Source organism: Pelmatolapia mariae, linkage group LG22 (assembly GCF_036321145.2).
Source record: "Pelmatolapia mariae isolate MD_Pm_ZW linkage group LG22, Pm_UMD_F_2, whole genome shotgun sequence".
NCBI lineage: Eukaryota > Metazoa > Chordata > Actinopteri > Cichliformes > Cichlidae > Pelmatolapia > Pelmatolapia mariae.
The window spans coordinates 19,525,344-19,544,664 of record NC_086245.2 but is presented as its reverse complement, the minus strand read 5'-3'; the positions used below and the strand labels follow the sequence as shown (position 1 = coordinate 19,544,664).

The following is a 19,321-nucleotide window of genomic DNA, read 5'->3' as shown; positions in this document are numbered from 1 at the left end:
TGATGAAGAGGAAACTTGTTTTAATATGACAGTTAATGAGGTAAACATTGCCCCGGGTGCCTGTTTTTGGGATTGGAAATTTAGCTCCTATAATTTCCACCCAAATTCACCAAAAGTCACCATATGTTCAGCTGCGTGGCGCTTTGATGAAGAAGAGCCGTGGGAGAATGAAAGATGGATGACGATGAACTCACAACCACAGGGAGCGTTTGTCTGATGCACCAATAAATCTTCTGGATTTCCCCACCGCCAGCCCTCTAACCTGCCACCCAAAGCTGCTTCAGATAAAACAAATGTCTTATCCCTCAACCAGGTGTAAGATATGTTCAACCTTCATTGCACGTTTGTTTGGTTTTTTTGAGACACAATAGGTGTGGCTCCTAAGCCGACTCTGCCATGCTGCTTCTGCAGAACTGGCAGGCAGAGAATTTCCTGCCCCGTGATCAATAAGGCAACAGTAATTTATTGTGAAGTCCCATGAGACAGAAATGAAATGCTTCTAGTCAAAGTCCTATTTGTGCCGCCTCCTCCTTTGTGTAATTTTAAAAGTGCTTTCTTCATGAATTTATGACTTTGCCTCATTACAGGTGAGACAGATTGATTATGAAGCGGAGAGACTCCCACTGGGCCATTTTTTTCATGCTGCATTGTGTGGGACTGACACAAGACTAAAGGAAGCCAAAACCAGCCCTGAGTGTCTATATTTACCAGTGCAGAACCTGCCAGTGCCTGTGTGTGTAGGCTGACAGCAGGAATATCACTTCAGTAGGAAAATATTGTGAAGGCTGCTTATTGCAACGGCTGATGAACAGGGTGAAGAATCAAGAAAGACTCAGTTTGAGGTGTTGTGGGAACCTTTGGTCAAAAGTTACCGAGATACAGGACCTGCAGATATTTTAGGCACTAAATGGTTAAAAGCAGTAAGAAAAGGACGGTTGGAGCCAAACAGAGGCCATGGACACTTTGGAAGGGTTGTGGTTTGATCCTACTGTTTCTAAAGCTTTTTATTACAACTGCTAGAACACAAGAGTGCATTTTCCTAGTATTGGAAGTATTGGTAGACGTTTTCATGGTGTTTTAAAACCTTGAAAAGCTTCTGAGTTAAAAAAAAAGATCTTCAAATAGACGGCTGCTGCTAGACTGATAGATTTTGGTGATTGGTGAAATCCCTGTGTGCTGATTATAGTGCAGAAAGGTTACAGCCATAGACTCCATTTTCAGATTTTTCTTTTTCTAATTTGTCTTGACTTCAATCTTTCTCAATGTGGTTTTATATTTCTAGCCATTAAAATAAATCACTAATCTATGGCGTCTGTGTGACCCAACAGCTGGGTGGTTGGGGCCCGTACCATGTGGACACATCCAATCACACACACACACACACACACACACACACACAAAACCTACTCGCTCATTTGATTCGTAGCCCAGTTTTCTTTCTTCATTGGACTCAAAAATAAAGGCGAAAAATGTACAGAGAAAAATGAACCATAACTTCTTCACACATTTCTATACCATTATATAAAACTTCAAAATATAGGTTTTTTTTAGAATGAAATGTTCGTGCGTTCAGACCTGCATGCTACCACAGATTCAACAAGGTGCTGGAAAATTCCTCTGAGATTTTGCTCCATATTGAAATGATAGCTTCCAATATTTGTTGCAAATTTGTCGGATGAATGTCCAAGGCATCTCCCACATGCTTTATTGGACTGAGATCTGGTGACTGTGGAGGCCATTTGAGTTTCTTGAACATGACAACGTTCAAAAAAACATTACCTAAGCTATATGACCACAGGGTACCTGTCAAAAGAGGGGTACAATGTGGTCATAAAGGTTTCACAATGGGTTCACCCGAAACCTTGTCTGATTGTGACCTACACCAGTTTTCACACCTTAGCTCATATGATTAGGTAGAGGATCATTAGGGGGTCCTTTTGTCCCTCTTGGGAGGATACTCCCACAGGGTTTAAATCTGGGACTCTCCACCATTTGACCCTAGAACTGAAGAAGCTTCTCAGCTGAGAGGAGAAACGCCTTCAAGGAAACTTGAAGGCGAAAGTCCAGACGCTTTTCTTTCCAAGCTCCTTAGACTTTGAGATGGAGTTTCTGAAATAATCAGATGAGTCAGTGTGGCTCCAACAACCATGCAACATTCAAATTTGCTTAAGTCACCTTGCTTCTCCATTTGCACACACGTTTTGAATTTCAGCAGGTTGTTTCAAACAGGTGCAGATACTGCACATCAGTCTGCCATGTGACTTTCTAATCAGTCACATGGCAGATACTCGGTTCATTCAGGCATGTACATACATGCCTAAATGAACCGAGTATCTGCCATGTGACTGATTAGAAACTTTGCATTAAAAAGCAATTGAACAAGAGTACCTAATAAAGTGGCAGGTAAACCGTTCTGTGACATATTTGAAAGTGTTTCAGTGTTTTGAAAACACATTTAGTCTCAATTCACATACAGGTGTTTGCCTTTGTGTGGAGTGTAAACCATCTACTTCACAGTAACTTGCACCTTGACCGTTCTCGTTAGTTTTATAAACTTCTAAGAGCAGCAGACGTGTTGACACACTAATGGAGAGAAAGCAGAGAAATGCTCCTACATTCGTTCTTGCTGGTTCACTGTCATGGCTTATTAGGTAGTTTAATGGAAATGAGTCATCATTAATGTTATTAATTACTCGTGCTTTTCGTGTTGTGAAGTCAAAATGTCTGTCACGACAAAAGTTTCAACCCTGCTTTAGCTTTTAAATAATTCCCACAATAATATTCAGTGTTTTGTTAGAAAATCAAGTGTGTTTAAAGAAACCCATTCAGTGCCTGCAAGCTAAAATGATCCAAGATGCTTACAGAAAACAAGTCAGAGAAAATGTACATTTTTAATTAAAACATGTTCATAATTTATACTTCATTATAATGTGCATCTGTGCATTAATTACATTCAAGGCCTTTCCAGTCTAATTCACAACCAATTGAGTAAAGAACCTTATATACACACAGTGTAATCATTTACAATGTCAAAATTAGGCTGAAATGGTTAAATTGTTAATGTTTGATCACGCTAAAGTCACACGTTGTCCAGGTTTAAATTTGACAGATTTTCTGTCTCCCGAGACGCCAAAGCCTTCATACCTAAAGAAAATTTAAAAAGAAAGATTTATATTAAAACACTGAATCAAATCAGAATGTAAAGTTATGTTTTTGTACAATGACACAGTTTTGAAATTTTGTCTCTGTATACCAAAGCCATTTTTATGCATAGTTCTCTATTTTCAGAGGCTCAAAAGTAATTGGACAATTAAATGACAAGCAGTTTCATGACCAGGTGAGGCCTGTTAGCAGATAAACGATCTGGATTGTGATTCCAAGAGTTGGGACTTGAATTTGGTAGCTTTTCACTTAATGTCAGGTCCTAAGAGACACTGATAAAAGTGAAGGAAGCCATCATGAAGTTGACAAACCAAATTAATCATCAAAACAACGTCTGAAAGACCACAGAGGACATCTAAAGTGGATCATGAGAGAATACTTTCCATGGTTAAGAAAAACTACTTCACCACATCTAACCAATACAAAAACCTCTGATCAGGTAGACATATCATATCAAAGCCTACAATCGACAGAATGTAAATACAGAGCATTTACAACAAGGCGCAAACCTTCCACTCGTGTACAAGAAGATCAGATTAGACTTTGCCAGAAGACATCTAAAAAGAGCCTGCTCAGTTCTGGGGGAAACCAAGTTGATCGTGTGTAGCGTGTGAATAATGATCCAATAAAGTATTGAGGAGGAGAGCAACTCGTGATATGAAGCATACAACATCATCTGTCAAACATGATGAAAGCAGTGTTATGGGCATGGGGATATATGGCTAACAGTGTAACGAGGCCACTAGCATTTATAGATGATGTGACTGATGCAGAATGATGAAATGTGTACAGGGTTATACCCTCTGCTCAGATTCAACCAAATGTAAAATCGCTGCAAGAATTTTCAAGGCAGAGAAAAGGGATATTCCTCAATCCGCCATTACTTACCTGATCTCAACCCAGTAGCTTTTCAGTTATTTAAATACAAAACTGAATCCAGAGAGACCCACAAACAAGCATCTAAACTTCAGGCAGTCAGTGACTGCAATGCATTTTCATTGAAATATATATATATATATATATATATATATATATATATATATATATATATATATAAATAAACACCCTTATATTAAGAAATATTTTAGTTTGCCCAGTTACTTTGAGCCTTTGAAAAGACTGTGGATAAAATGGCTGTAATGCCTGAAGTGTTCATGCAAAAGTTTGGATAAACCCCTTTAAATTAAAATTAAAGCAGAAAGTGTGCATTTCAATCACATCTTGACCATATGATGACAAACTACCTATGGTGGTGTACAGGGAGAAAGCTAAAAAAAAAAAAGTGTGACTGTCTAAAAAAACATATATCAACTTAATTGTATCTCTCTGTTCATCCACATGAGAGCTGAGTAGTAAAACAGTAACTACTACGTGTGCAGTTTCTCTACCCTCATTTAGTTGTTCAAGTTATTTCCCAAAATACACAGTACTGCAACTAAGATTTGTTTTTTCACATTGTTTGTTTGTTTGTTTTTTTAACATTGTGATATTCCAGTTCAAACACTGATCCATAGTCCTCCATTGACGCTACCTGTCAGGAACCAGTTTTTCATATGTTTTTAATTTCCTCCTGTTGATGACACTTTAAGTAGCTTATGATGTCCTTGATAAATTGAGCATACTAAAGTCAATATTAAACAAATAACTGTTATAAAATCCTATTATTTCATTTGTACTGCTCACTTACAGTTTTGTGTATCTCTTCCAGTCGGCTTGGCTGAGGGAGGGTTTGGTCACGGCCAAGGCGGCGTTCACATGTGCCTGGCGCAGCAGCAGGCCTGGTTGTTTGGCAGCTGGATGCACATAAGCACACTCTTCCTACACAATCAATCACAAAGTAATTATATACATAGTAGCTCATATAGGAAGACCTGGTTGTACAGGATGGAAAAGACTACGGTAGTGAAGCAAACTACAATGAAAAAAGTCCTAATCAGAATAACATCACATTCAGACGCTCAAATATATTCACTGCAGTCACTCACATTGGCTTTCCTGTAGTTGTTCTTGATGTTATTAATCTCTTGTTGTAGTCGCTCCAGTTGCTCTCGGCCAAGCTCTTCATATCCCCTCTGGAGCGAGGGCATGTACGCAGGATTGACTGAGCTAGCATGGTCACGAACTGATCCTCCAGTAAAGTCAGTGTTTATGGAACTGGGTCCAGAGATGCACTGGGAGTTCTGTTAAAGCAGGAGGATCGGAGGAAGAAAAACACACACAAAAATTATGAGTGATAACATTTTTTTTAATCCTATACTTAGTACTACACTTGTACTATGTGGTAGTAGTGCTCACTGGTTTTGAATTCTCCAACTCGGAGTCATAAGAACTTCCAAAGTACAGTCTCCAGACATTGCCGTGGTGGTGTTTGTTTTCTGCATGAAGCTCACTGGGCTCCACGACCACCATAGACTGGTCCAGCCCCATGCCTGACTCTCCCTCTCCCGCCGAGTCGTCTGACCCACTGCCCTGGTTGTTCGGGAAGATCATGGAGGAAAGGCTCATGTCGCTTTCTGAGCCAGAGTTCAGTTCCTGATTGCCACATAGGAAGAGAGGGTTTAGACGTTCATATATATATGGATTCACGAGGATTTGTAGTGTCCAACATGGGTCTTAACTGTGATACTACAGCTCAGTTTGAAATTAGTTTAAGCCTACTGTGCCTCAGGTAAGTTATTCCATTACATTTCTTGTCACTAAGGTTGGAGATAATTTAAATTAAGCTGAAAACTGATAATGGATTCAGAACTGGAGCAACTCACATGCTGAGACACATACAAAATACATTATTTAATTTGCCTTGAGGGGCTAAAAAAAATGCCTGGCTGCTACAAAATGAACTATAAATAATGGACTGACCAACAGTTCCCTGACTTCCTGTTTTATTAACCTAAGGTAATACATAATAACACAGTCATCAGACAATACTTTAAGTACAACAGACTTACATGTGGTGCGCTGGTGCCTATGCTGTTGTGGACAGCCTCCAGCTGTGCATTGTAGAGTAAGGCTTTCAGATCTGCCCCGGTAAACTGCTCTGTCGCTGCTGCCAGCTGCTCCAGGTCAACATCGGGAGCCAGGGGGACGCCTGCAGTCAGAGCTTTCAGGATCTCCACACGAGCTTCCTGGAAACGTGACACAATAGCTGGATTTAAAAAACCCAACAATCTTTCATGTAACATGACTCAATATTACTTTTTGTCTTTTAAGGACTGCTACATATATAATGAGTTTATAAGTGATGTTAATTAATAATTATTAATATTCTTTTAAACCAACAAACCAGGTCAGGAGGAGGGCAGTAAAGGGATTTGTCCAGCCGTCCAGGTCTCAGCAGGGCCGGGTCAATCAAATCTGGTCGGCTGGTGGCTGCAAGCACGTACACACCTATGAAGACAAACACGAAGAATTCAAATTTATTTAATTTAAATTGAACTGAATTAAAGATCCCTCCTAGTATGTTTCAAGACAGATTAAAATGCTCCTAATTCGTCCACAAAAAGGTTTAACCACATCTCTATAACCTTTCATAGCCAACTATATTGTTCAAATGTACTGGCCCCAGGTTTAGAGTGTATTCATATTAGTCATAAGTGTCACACTGAAGCACGTTTGATATATTGTAACCACTGCATAACATGCTTGGTCATGATTTAGTGAACCTTCACTTGAAGAGGCAGTAGTTGAGCTCAAGCACAGTACACACGTAATGTGCCCAAGCATAGAACTTCAGTGTTTTTTCAATGAGAAGCTCATCTGAAGTAACTAATTGAGCGATCTATAAGGCATTCAAGAGGAACGTTTACTGCTCTGAAAACAGCATAGTTCAAACCCCAAAATGCATAAAATCATCACTGTACTTTGGAAAAGTGTTTTTCAAAAGCATGTGAGTGCAAGAGTGAAGAGCACTCGGGTCTACCCAGTTAAGTGCAGTGTGAGTGGAAGCCAGCCAGGAGAGGCAGGACAATTGTGCAAGGGTATGGTACAAGGTAACCCTGCCAAGTGTAGATTCACCCTTATTTTATAAATGTATTGACTAAACAGTGGCCATAATCACATTTAATTTTTAAAAAATCATCCATTATATTGTTTTTCCCCAAAATTATTATTATTAAATTATTAAAGTCATGCTTACATGCTCTGTCATCACCCAAAGGTCCATTTAAGCCAGGAGGGAAAAAAAACTGAATGGACTTCATGAGACTTAAGCCCCACTAAACTTTGCATGGCTTTAAACACTTCTGATCTCATCCCAACAGAGTCAGTCGGGAGTTAAAGCAGATTAATACAAAGCACTCGTGATGATACTGTGTGTATAGTTTAAAGATGTATGACGTTACCCTGCAGTCCCTCCACTCCATCCAGCTGGGTGAGGAGCTGGTTGACCACACGGTCGGTTACACCTGTGCTGTCGTGGCCCCTCCTGGGGGCCAGAGCATCAAACTCGTCGAAGAACAGGATGCAGGGCTTGGCGGCTTGTGCCCTAAAAGAGGCAGAAGAAGAAGCGATCGAAGGAAATAAAAAGAAAACACTTCATTTATGTGAAATGCCAATACTTTACCATTACTTCAAATGTTTTATGTTAATAATTATAACTTGAAACAATAAGTAATAACACTGCAACAGCGATGCTAGGAGGAGTTTAAAAGTTCACTAACCTCTGGAAGACATCACGGACTCCCTTCTCACTGGCTCCAATGTACTTACTTAGAAGTTCAGGTCCCTGGAGGGAGAGTTTAAAAAATCTCTTGTTGCTGTAGAAACTTTGCTCTCATACAGAAGGGCACAGTCTTATTTTAATGATGAAGCTGAAGCAGAGCCTACCTTGATGCTGATAAAGTTCATACCACTGTCTTTGGAGACAGCTCTGGCCAGCAGCGTTTTTCCTGTACCAGGAGCGCCATACAGCAGAGCCCCTGAGCGATGGCGGATAGGAAGATTGGCGAAAAGGACCGGATACTGCAACACACCAAGGACCCACAGTTAGTGACTGTGCAATAACTTATGCTGAATTCTAGCCTTGTCTGCTGATATAAGGGAGACCTCCCTTCATTTTTAAGAAGTAGTGTTAAAAAGAAGAAGCTCAAACATTAATAGCCATTTCTTTTCCCTAAAACTACCGTGATGACTTGATGACAACACGGCGCAGAGCAGTCTGAGGGCTCACAGGATCAAAGATTACATGATAAAAATAGATCAAAGAAACCCACCGCTCCGAAAACACCCTCATTATGTTCTGAAACTGGAAGCGTCATTGTCAGTCATATTTGAGGTAAATATATCAAAATAATTGTCAAAAAAAGGGTCAACTGGGGGACCTTTAGATGATGCAATTATACTGCAACTCAAAGACTGGGCTGTAAGCAAGGGATCTGAAGAATCCTGAGGTAAATTAAATGAGGAACATTTTCATTAGTTATAAGACCTTTTACTGGATTTTCTCTACTACTATAAGAGTCTCATGCAACACCCAGGCTGAATAAACAGATAAACTATCCTGGCAGTTTTCCACCTCTCCAGAAAGAAAAGACGCTTTATCGGCTCGAATAAAAGAGGTTTTAATATATTAGTGGACTAGGCAATTACATAATTTGGAAGTCTTATTATTACTTTGCTTGTAGTTTTTGTTTGTTTCTAAATCAGCTGATTCAAATATTTTATTTTCATTTTGTCTGTACTGAGCCCCTGGAAAGCATCACCATTCATGCCGATGCTTTCCAAAGCTCATCTGTACAACAATCAATAGTAATTATGGTGTTTAAAATACCTAGATAGTCACTCATTATACCACACGGCAACTAAAACACATTTTGAAAACAGCAACAGCCATCTGACCTTAGCAGGGAGCAGTATGGTGTCCATAAGCTGCTGTCGCACTTCTTTTAGCCCTCCTACCCTGTCCAACCCAAATCCACTGGGGGTGTGGAGGTCTACACCCCACAAAGAGGGGGGTGTGAAGCCTTTGAGAGCCTGCGCAAAGTCCCTCCAGGACAGACACACTCCTGCAAAATACAGGGCACAATGAATACATCTGGACAATAACTCTACATTAGCATCAGTGCTCACATGATGCAGGAAGAATCTGAAGACCTGAAATTGATCTATTGGGAATTTCATCAGTCTTTGATACCTTGTTCAGTGTGTCCTCTTAGCATAGTGTTAGCATGAACAGCCCGCTCTAACAGCAGTACTAGATCTTGAGGTGTGTATCCCTCTGTCTCCTTAGCAACAGCCCCCATATCAAGACTCTGTAAAGTCTCAACAGACAGGCAGGCCTTCCTCAGGATCAGATGGCGCAGAATCTCAACCCTCTGGGCCTGCAAACAATAACATGATCAGTGGGGGGTTTTTTCTACTTTGTGTGTGTGTACTTGTGCTTGTGTGTGTACATATGGATGTGGATGAGTGCCGACCTGATCAGGTGGCTGGATGTTTACAAATCCCTGGATGAAGTGGGAACCGTGTACCTCAGTCAGAGAGGGATGGAGGGAGTGTTCACTCTGGCTGGTAATGATCAGACACACCAGGCTAGAGTGAAGCATCACCTCATCCACCACATCCTGCAGGCCTGCAGCCACAGTGAGACAACATTACTCATCAAAGCAGGAAATGATTATCGATCCTGTCTGTCAAAAGGCATTCCCACAGGTAAGAAAATATTTTACTTTGAGCAATGTGCTGCTGAAGCAGTGCCTCTGGGCCGTGTTCATGTTCAGGTGAGGCTGGTGCCCGCGTCAAATGATCCAGGTCATCAAGTAGAACAACAGAGGGCTGCCTCCATTCTGCCTGTTCAAAAATGTCCATCAGATTCTGTCTCACAGTTTCTACCCTTTTGCCTAAAAGGAAAACAAAACATTTTTTTAATTAAGTTAAATTTTATCCTTCTTTTTCATTCAGACAGCAAATATTCATGAAGTCTTTCTTGACCTTGTAGCTTTTTGCAGTCTACCACCTCAACGTGTGCATCCAGCTCTTCTCTAGCTTTCCTGCAAAAGGCTTGGGATAGAGTGCTCTTCCCACTCCCCTGCAGAGAGAAGTTACAGCACAACATGTTGCAGACTTAACAAAACAATACTGGTTAATATGTGTTCTCCAGTGAGCTTAAGCTGCAAAAAAAACCCAAACAAACATCAATGCTATGAAGTATCAATTTATCTTATGTTAATGAATTATATTGACAGCCGTTGTGTTTGCAATAGTAGTTAACTTAAATGTTAAGTAAAGAGATACCTTGGCACCAGTGATGAGAAGAGCTCCACCTTGAAGTCCCCGACCAGTGGTACCCAGCTCTCTCGAGAGGGGACTACCCAGAAGGCTATGGGAGATAAACTCAAACCCAGTTCTACAAAGCTCATCCATCCCCCTGGGGAAAAAAAAACCAAACATGAGTGAGACTGATGGAGAAAAAAAATCTCCTGCTTAAATCACGCATAGGTCCTGAATTAGCAAAAGACGTACCCAAGAATACTAAGAGAGGGAAGTTCTGGATGGGGTGTTTCAACTCCAGGCTTCACAGCTGGGGTGGTTACTGGCCCTCTGTCTACCTGAAGATGAGAGAAAGAGATAACTGTGAACAACTTCAAAGACTTTTTTTTCTTAAAAACGTGTTGAATTTTTTAATAAAAACTGCATGAAGCAATCTGTTTTCATGTAAAATGTTTAAAGACACAGATATATAATTCTCCATTTGCATGGCGATACCTGTATGTCTTTCTTCTGGATAACTGTGGGTGCTAGCAGAAACAGCTGATCTGAAGCTTCAGTCTGTGGTTCTGGTTTCAGGACAGTTAAAGCAAACTCTAACTTTGCTATGGAAAAGAATAAAAAGTGAAGGGCCATTATTTAAAAAAAAGTTAATTTAAGATATTTATTATTACCCCCTTTTTTAACTTTACATAGCCATATGCAAATCTGTCTGTGCATGATTTATAAATACACTTCTTTGGCTTGTAACGGAAGTGCAGGAATGAATCACCATCAGTTCCATGTAGGAGGATGGTGCCAGACCGTGCTGTCAGACAGGCTAAAGGTTCGTGACTCTGTGTGTGCAGCCAACCAAGGAAAGCTGTCTGGATCTCCTCATCATCCTCCTCAGGCTGAAGAGAAAAATGTCAAAAAAAAAATCAAAAAAAAAAATCAGATGGACAGAAACGAAAGAAGCTGAACAAATTTTCTGCAATTCTGAACAAATGATATGTCCTTGTACTCCATTTACATCCGACACTGTAACACACATGTACACTCCAGCACTCACCAGTGGATTTAGAGGTTGTAGGCAAATAGTAGAAGCTACTTTGATAGCTGATTTCACTGGCTTAATTCTTACTGTTGAATGGGCAGGGATATTAAGCCTGCTGGCCAGTGGCTCTGGAATCTAAAAAATGAAAGATACAAAAATTTTAACAGAAACAGAAAGAAGTAGGGCACTGCAGTATTGTTAAAATACTGTTTATAAACTATATATTCTTCTCTTCAGACACCATACTCACCCATACTCTTCCACTGTGAATCTCTCCCTTGCTTCTTTCCTTGCATCCAAGCAGCTTGGTACAATGGCACACTGCCCTAACCACCATGGCCTCCTCTTCCTTCACCTCCTCTCCTTCAGGCGTAGCAGTCTCCTTAGTAACTCTTGCCTTCTTCTTTTTCTCCATTGCCTCTTTGGTTCTGTCCCTCGTTTCTTTGGGGGATGGGACTTTGGAGAGAAGGCCATATGTAATTGAGGAGTGACCTTCACTCAGCCTAGCATTGAAACTGTGACTCCAAGGAAAGATGTGAATAGCATTAGTTGCAACGTGGCTTATAGTGCTGAGAGAGTGGGGAGGTGCACCGCACACTCTGTACAGAGAGTCCGTAAGGAGAGCGGGGATTTCAGGTAAAGGCAGTTGTTCCTTAACTGGGTCATAAGCGCCCTTTATCATATGATGAAAGAGGCTTTTCAGGTCGGCTATGCCACCCCACTGGTGGCTGTTAGAAGTAGAGGAGGCAGTTTCTGATGATGGTCCTGAAGGGGAGGAGAAATCCATGTTTGGCTGTCTGTGAAAACTTTCTGAGTTTGGGTTGGTTTTTAGATGAGAGTGTGTGTGGGTGCCAGTTTCAGCGCGGATCTTCGGGGACACAACAAGTTCTGTGAATTGCTCCAGGCGACCATAGGGCACACGTGGAGAAAGTGAAGCTGTGCAGAATTTTTAAAAAATTAAAATGTATTCATAGAAGTCAAACATTTAAAAATGAAGTTGAGCAGGCAAACCATTATAACTGCAATATTTTGTTATTTGATAAACAACATATAACAGAATAATTGTATCAAAACTGACCTATTCGGATAAAGATTACCGTGTGGTTGTCCACCCACACAGGAAACACGGCATCTTGGAAAACTACTCTGATCTGATCCAGTAGTTGCAGCTCCAGCGCAGAACTGTGGAGCTCCTGGCGATGTCAGTCACACAAAAGTGATATATTAATACTTGTTAAGCGTGCTTTAAAAAGGAGAAGTCACCTTGTAGTTATTAGAGTGTGTAAAATAGTGCAAACTTGTATGAAGACAAGTTTCACATACTGTATGTCACTAAATTACCCACCAGGATTTCCCAGTCATCAGCTGATATAGGCTCCACAAACACCCGATCCAATGATGAGACCTGATGGCATGGCCTTAAGAAGCCCTGAGGAAAAACAAACCAGTAAACTAAACAACTAGTAAGTCCAGACAGAAACTGACAATCACTGTACACTGTCACAAGATGGAGAAAATTAGCTTCTTCTGAAAATACAGCGAAGAACAGATTCCTCACGGAGGGGCTCTACCTGCTCTCCATCTGTCAGGCCCTGCTTCTCTCCTAGCTGCCGACACAGCTCCACTTTGTGGCTGTCCAGGCTGGAGCTGGCTCTGTTTTGAGTCCAGGTGAGGAACACTGGAGGCCCATGACCACAGGACAACTCCAGAGGCTGGTTCTGAAAAAGACCTTAAATGGGTTGACTGTGAATGCCACTGTATACAAAAGTATTATAAAGTCATTGCCAAGTTGCATGGGATCATGCAACTTGGCAATGACCCCAAATTAGAGCAGCAAATCTCCAAAAGAGTGGCTGTAAAGGAAAGGAATCAGTGTGTTGCAATGGCCCGGTCAAAGTCCAGACCTCAGCCTGATTGAAATGCGGAACCTAAAGAGAGCTGTGCATAAAAAAATTCCTGCAAACACTGTGAAGTAGAGTGGGACAAAGTTTCTCCACAACGCAGTGAGACACTAATAACAACATAAATAAAATGGTTACTTCAATTTAGTGCAGCTAAAGGTGGTTCAACAAGCTTTACTGAATCAAGGGGTGTACTTTGTTTTTCACATGACTGCATGTTTGCTGAAGCACCTTTTGTTTACCCTAGACTATACCATGACCATCACCCTTGCTTGCAACCATGCTTGAGCAAACAAATCGTCCTCATTCAATTCATTTTACACTGTTTAGACTAATAATGACAGGGTTAACCCAGTTCTGAATCCTTTGTAAGTAAAGGTCAAACTGAAGGAGAGGAAGCCACGAAACAGGAATTCCTGTTAGCCAAAAAAGTGCAAATATAAACAGAAAGCCTTCATCAGAAAAACACTGTTCATTCATAACAGCGAACAGGACACAAGCTAGAAAAGTCATTTTAAAAGATACACTTAGACCCCGGATTTATTTCTAACCTAGTCCTTTGTCTCCACCAAGTGAAACCGTAAAGGAACTGCTACGAAAACAGCTCCACCGAGAAGGAAACAAATACTGAAATACTAATTGCTAACTACCCTCTCTCTCCATATGCTGAAGTATTGTGTTTGACTCAGCTCCTCTTCCATCTATATTCAGAGCACGTTTCCAGTCGGGCCGAAGTGGAGTGAATGGAGTCATGAAAAACTGATCTTTCCAATTCATTTGGTCTAGAGAGCAGCCTGACGCGAGGTCTAAACTGCAGAAGTCACATTTTATTTTGTAATGTGAATAACTGTCAAAGGGTCTCGGAAATTAATTTACAGCATCATTAATTTTGTTTAAAAAAAATACAAGAATAGAACAACACACAGAACGGGCCAACATTTTAGCTAAAAATGGTTTAAGTCAACAAAGCTTCTACTGATTTTACCTAAACGATAGCCTAGCTAACCACCTAGCACTATCTTACCTCGTTCAGGGAAAGCTGTGATATTAGCTTCAAGGGAAGGTGTAAAAAGCAGTTTTTTGCGTTGTTAAAAGTGACAGTTACGGGTTGAATGCCCTGATTGCTAAACATGATTTTCACATAGTTTTCTATTTCGCGTTCAACACGTCAAGCAAGCTGCACCGCTACCATCGAGTGTGTGACAAACTCACAGTCGATCGATGTGCTCTGTGTGTGCCAGACCAGACCAGAGTAGCCGATATTCGGTTGAACGCATTTCAGAATAAGACATCCAACTACGACATGCTTTGAATGAATCCTATTCAACACGAGAATGAACCTTTATTTTGAAATGCATCAAGTGAAAAGTTCATTTCCACAAACATGGCGGCTCCCGTCAACAACAGCTCTGGCTGCTGGAGAGTCCCGGAGGTTTACAAACATCACGAACAGCAGAGAGTGTGCATTTCTCGACCAAAATATAGGGAAGGAAGAAAAGCCAAAGCAGTTAAGGTAAGAGGACCCTTTTGTTTAGAAATATACGGCCAAAAGAGCGTATCTTAAGGTGTGAGACACTCCCTGCTACGTGGGAACGTCACTTACAGTGTTTTTAAAAAACATTTGCTCTCTTCCGGATTTTATGGACTCCACTGAACCACAGTGAGAGCCTTAACCACATCTGGATGATAAATTTAACCACTGTTCGCAGTTTTCACATGAGCATTTTCCCATCAGTGTACCGCAGTCAAGTGTTGCATTATTTGCAGGTTTACACCATAAATTTAGAAAGTCGTTACCTGATGGTCCAAGGGGTCCCAGCGATTGGGGTTATGACTGAGTTGATTCAGCTGTGTGCCCTCTATGGAGCTGTGGAGGAGTACAGGCCCCTGGACGAGTATCCTGCCGAGGAGTTCACAGAGGTCTACCTCGTAAAGTTCCAAAAACTCACAAGTGCCAGGTACAAGATGTAACTAGACTGTTCATTATGCCTAACTGGCAACGTCTGAAGGACCTTCAAAATAATTTGGTTTCATTTCAGAGCAGCAAAGCGACACATGGATGAGAAAAGTTTCTATGGTGGTGTGCTGCATGTGTGCTACGTCCCCGAATACGAGACTGTGGAAGACACCAGGCTCAAGCTGCAGGACCGGAGGAGCTATGTCATCCGGGCTGCTCAGAAGAGAGGTATAATTTTATATCTATAGGTTATATTTTGCCTCACAAAATCCACCACTCAAATGAGTAGCATCTTAGTTCCTCATTAGTCCAAGCAAACCTCAGTTAACATAAATACACACACAACTAGTCACTTTACATCTTTTCATTGTTTCTTTGTACATTTCCACCATTTCCCTTTTGCACTTTTATTTTCATTTGACTCAGATCTTTTTGAATGATGTGGATTTTTACACTTTTTTCTGTCTCATTTTATTATTGCAAAGTGAGGGAAAGGGAACAGAAAGAGGACATACAAGAGGAGCCTACTTCATCAGAAACAACTACCACGTCAGACGACAACATCCTCACACACAAACAGACCTCTGGAAATGACAATACAAGGGAGACTTCAAACATCAGCCACTATTTAGGCTTTCCTCTACTGCCATTACCTCCCCAAGAACATCATTACCATAGGCCTAAAAGTCAACATTTACCGACAGAGGATAAAATGGGGACTTTACACAATACCTGTGCTGACACATTAGAGCAGCGAGAAGGGAGTTCAAGGAGAAAACAGACCTTATCGAGCAGAAAGGCAGCACATCAGGCTGCGGCAGTCAGATTTCTTCCTCGGACCACACACTTGGAGAAACGGAAACGCACAATGGAAGAGGCTGAGGAGCCCTCCAGTACTGTTTCTGGGCAGAATGAGCCTTTGATTGGACCAAAACTACCAGAACCATCCAAACTGGACATGGAGGATGAGTCACTGAACACAACTGTCAGCCTGATCAGGAACACAATGAAGCAGGTACATGTGTATATATTGTTTTGGTTGTAATTAAGGACAAAATAATATTTTCACTATGATCTAAATCAGTTTTTACAGTTAAACCAGTTTCATCGTCTGTCCTAGGTGACATCGAGTCCAGACATCAAACCAGTGGAGAAGAAGGTCAAACCACGCCGTCGGATTTGATAGAGCAGGATTTTTTTTTCTTTTCTTAATTAAACAAATTTTGCATCACAGCACCGTTCCATTGAGGTTAATATTAAAGATGTTTTGGCTGGGTATGCAGTTATGTGATTTGGTTATTGTTCCATTTGTTCCTGAAATACGTGTCCCTCAAACATCTCGATTCTCTAAAAAAATAAGAAAAGCAAACTGTAAGATTGAGAATTTTTGATGGGGAAATTTAAAGAGCTTAGCAAATTCTCATTACAGATTACCCTGAAGTCAGGAAGGCAGGTTCCAAAAGCTTCCAGCAATAGGTTCTCATCTTTCACAGCCTTTTCAAAATCTTCAAAAGACAATTTGCCATCATGGTCATAGTCCTGTGGGAGGAAGCACCATTGGCAGAGCTGGTAAACTATTTACAGACCTGAGAATTTTTTAAATAGTGTTTTGGGTTTTTTTTAATCATGTGTAAACAGTTATATCTGTGCAGCAAACAGCTCACCATCTTCTTCAGTATGATCTCCACCAGGTCTTTGATTCCTTCGTCAGGGTCCTCCTCATTGGGCTGTCTGATGAGCCTGCCCTTCAGCATATGAAGCATCTCCTCTCTTGAGATGGCGTTGTCACCATTCAGGTCGTACACAGTGAAGCAGTCTGAGCCATGCCAAACACAGGGATTTTTTTTAGGTAGACAAAGCTACATGTGTGAAGGTGTGAGAGTGAGCTTAAGCAAAAAAAAGTAAGATTGAGAAGTTACATTTAATTTTTTCATCCAAGGTCCCCCGAAGAAAGACAGACAGTCCCTCGATCCACTCTTTCATGCTGACAACACTGTCATTGTCTTTGTCAAATGTCCTGAAGACTGAATGACAGACAGTTACACTCACAACATGTCTTGGATTTTGGAGAGTACGTACAGGGTAATGGTGATGATTTGGAGATTTTGCTTACTTTCCACGATTTTATTGACATTTTACTATTTCAAAAAACAATATTGGCTCTGTTTAAATTTGATGGCACCAACATATCTCAAGACAGCTGAGAGGGCAACAGTAGGGTGCAAAACTAAGTGGTACTAAAAAAAAGAAACGATGGAGGAGCATTTTGCAACTTTAGGTTAATTGGCAGCAGGTCACTGACATGAATGGATATTTCATTTTTTTAAAAGCATCTTGGAGAAGCAGAGTTCCTCAAAAGTAAAGATGGGCCGAGGTTTGCCAATCTACAAAAAACTGCATCTACAGTTTATGCAAATTCGAAATCATCAAATTTACATTTTACAGAGCGTCCCACCTTTTTTGGAACTGGGTTTGTAAATAATATAAGTATGAATAACTGTAAACTGAATACCTCTACCCGTCATCCTGTCATCAGTCAGTCCAAAGATGCTGTGCAGTGTGCTTATGAACTTCCCTCGGTCCAGACCGTGCACAGCTCTGCCAGAGTTGTTCTGCTCCGCCATAAGCACGTTAAACTCTCGGATAAGGCACTCAACCTCTTTTTTACTGACTATAAACAGAAACATTAAAAAAAAAAAATGGCGTACACTTCATCTGCTCTAACAATACTTAGACGGCAGTGTGTATTTTCATACCTGCTAAGTAAAACAATGAACCGTAAAGCTTAGCATGGACTGCACTACCGCTATAACAAAGCTGGCTTAGTTTATCCCGGGTTTATTGATTTGAGAAGTTTAACTGTCATACTCACAGTGCTCCACTTGTTTCGAAATGTTTTCAGCGAGCGTCTGTGTCGCCCTTTTGTTCATAGCAGATATTTTTGACATTTTCGATGAGGCCAAACTCAGCTACAGTCCACTCACAGCGAAGTTGATGTACTGTCGCCATGGCTACCGCGAAACGTTTACGGTAGTGTGTGTTCAAGAACCTCGACAGGTCACTACCGGTGGAAACACCGTGACTACACATCATTTTCTACTTGAATTTTTAGTGCAGTAACACAAACGAAAATATGCCCCAACACTGACTGTCCTGTATCTGTTCCACTAGAATGACAATAAACCGCCGGCTGACCAAAAACCCATTGTTTTTCTTTCTTTAGGACTATTTATTCTCCTTCAGGTCAACACGTTCATTTATATACTGAACAGGTACACATGAAACATGTTAAAATAGTTTTTTAACCCATCAGCAGACCAAAACCACACATCAGAAAGAGGTCGGCTATATACAGTTTATGTTTATAATACAGTTTTGGGAAAAGAAATGTTTACTTTTAGTCACTTCAGGAACCTAATTAAAGCTTTGCTAAATTTTATATTTACCATCTAAGGTATCTTGGTGTTTGAGAAAAAGAAAAGAAAATGTAGGTGTTATGGAAGAATAGTGCAATATTCCTTTAGTCAGATTCATCAAAGCTACTACTCCAAATATATATATATATTAATCCGAATTAAGTAAAATTTAAATGCGTATACCTCAAAATATTAATCATTCATTTAATGTATTATAGCCCAATCTTATTTTTTTTAAAAATCACTTTCTCATATAAAAAGTACTTGTTTTCCAGATTGTAGCATGCTTGCAAGGCATTTTCCAATGTGCAGTGCCTCACTCCTGATGGGGTTTTTGTTGTTGTTGTTGTTGTTGTTGTCACATTTAAGTTTATGAGACAGGGCAGCAAGGCAGCTAGAAATGATTGTTTGATGGTCATTGGATGAGTGTTTAATGTGCTCTTGGAGTCATTTTGGAGGGCCGGCCACTCCTGACAAGATTTAACATTGTTTTCTCAGTTTGTTGAAAATGGCTGGAGTCCCAAAGCACTAGAAATGGCTTTGTTGCCCTTTCCAGTCTGACAGATGTCAGCGACTTTGTTTCCCAGCAGTTTCTTTAGAGGCATGATGTGTTACTTTTTGAAAACTTTTAATCCACTTCACTTTG

The 19,321-nt window shown here is 40.7% G+C and overlaps 3 protein-coding genes across 3 annotated transcripts; 1 reads left to right on the top strand and 2 right to left on the bottom strand.

The window, feature by feature from the left end:
- Positions 1-2,877: 2,877 nt before the first annotated feature.
- pex1 (peroxisomal biogenesis factor 1) lies at positions 2,878-14,515 on the bottom strand. Its single transcript, XM_065469556.1, has 24 exons — positions 14,327-14,515; positions 12,973-13,119; positions 12,747-12,830; positions 12,480-12,594; positions 11,652-12,337; positions 11,417-11,536; positions 11,138-11,258; positions 10,864-10,970; positions 10,621-10,706; positions 10,393-10,525; positions 10,090-10,186; positions 9,828-9,998; positions 9,576-9,730; positions 9,293-9,479; positions 8,998-9,164; positions 7,987-8,121; positions 7,821-7,885; positions 7,503-7,645; positions 6,446-6,549; positions 6,111-6,287; positions 5,458-5,694; positions 5,148-5,342; positions 4,850-4,980; positions 2,878-3,144 (listed from the first exon to the last, which is right to left on the bottom strand). Exons 1-24 carry the CDS (start codon positions 14,432-14,434, stop codon positions 3,069-3,071), a joined length of 3,747 nt encoding a protein of 1,248 aa, XP_065325628.1. The 5' UTR covers positions 14,435-14,515; the 3' UTR covers positions 2,878-3,068.
- Positions 14,516-14,686: 171 nt separating this feature from the next.
- Positions 14,687-16,487, top strand: rbm48 (RNA binding motif protein 48). The gene is made up of 5 exons (XM_065469550.1): positions 14,687-14,815; positions 15,070-15,260; positions 15,342-15,487; positions 15,745-16,274; positions 16,380-16,487. Exons 1-5 carry the CDS (start codon positions 14,687-14,689, stop codon positions 16,440-16,442), a joined length of 1,059 nt encoding a protein of 352 aa, XP_065325622.1. The 3' UTR covers positions 16,443-16,487.
- Positions 16,488-16,600: 113 nt separating this feature from the next.
- On the bottom strand, positions 16,601-18,496 carry clxn (calaxin). The gene is made up of 5 exons (XM_065469553.1): positions 18,132-18,496; positions 17,772-17,930; positions 17,179-17,283; positions 16,924-17,075; positions 16,601-16,798 (listed from the first exon to the last, which is right to left on the bottom strand). Exons 1-5 carry the CDS (start codon positions 18,205-18,207, stop codon positions 16,607-16,609), a joined length of 684 nt encoding a protein of 227 aa, XP_065325625.1. The 5' UTR covers positions 18,208-18,496; the 3' UTR covers positions 16,601-16,606.
- Positions 18,497-19,321: the final 825 nt, after the last annotated feature.

Coding starts and splice junctions, on each gene's coding strand:
- pex1 (XM_065469556.1), bottom strand. CDS start 14,434: ATGTTTAGCAATCAGGGCATTCAACCCGTAACTGTCACTTTTAACAAC. Junction 12,338..12,479: donor GGTAATCTTTATCCGAATAG/GTCAGTTTTGAT, acceptor AATTCTGCACAG/CTTCACTTTCTCCACGTGTG. Junction 10,971..11,137: donor CCTCCTACATGGAACTGATG/GTGATTCATTCC, acceptor TCTTTTCCATAG/CAAAGTTAGAGTTTGCTTTA.
- rbm48 (XM_065469550.1), top strand. CDS start 14,687: ATGGCGGCTCCCGTCAACAACAGCTCTGGCTGCTGGAGAGTCCCGGAG. Junction 14,816..15,069: donor GAAAAGCCAAAGCAGTTAAG/GTAAGAGGACCC, acceptor CATTATTTGCAG/GTTTACACCATAAATTTAGA. Junction 16,275..16,379: donor TCAGGAACACAATGAAGCAG/GTACATGTGTAT, acceptor CGTCTGTCCTAG/GTGACATCGAGTCCAGACAT.
- clxn (XM_065469553.1), bottom strand. CDS start 18,207: ATGTCAAAAATATCTGCTATGAACAAAAGGGCGACACAGACGCTCGCT. Junction 17,931..18,131: donor TTCGAAACAAGTGGAGCACT/GTGAGTATGACA, acceptor TTCTGTTTATAG/TCAGTAAAAAAGAGGTTGAG. Junction 16,799..16,923: donor AGATCATACTGAAGAAGATG/GTGAGCTGTTTG, acceptor TTCCTCCCACAG/GACTATGACCATGATGGCAA.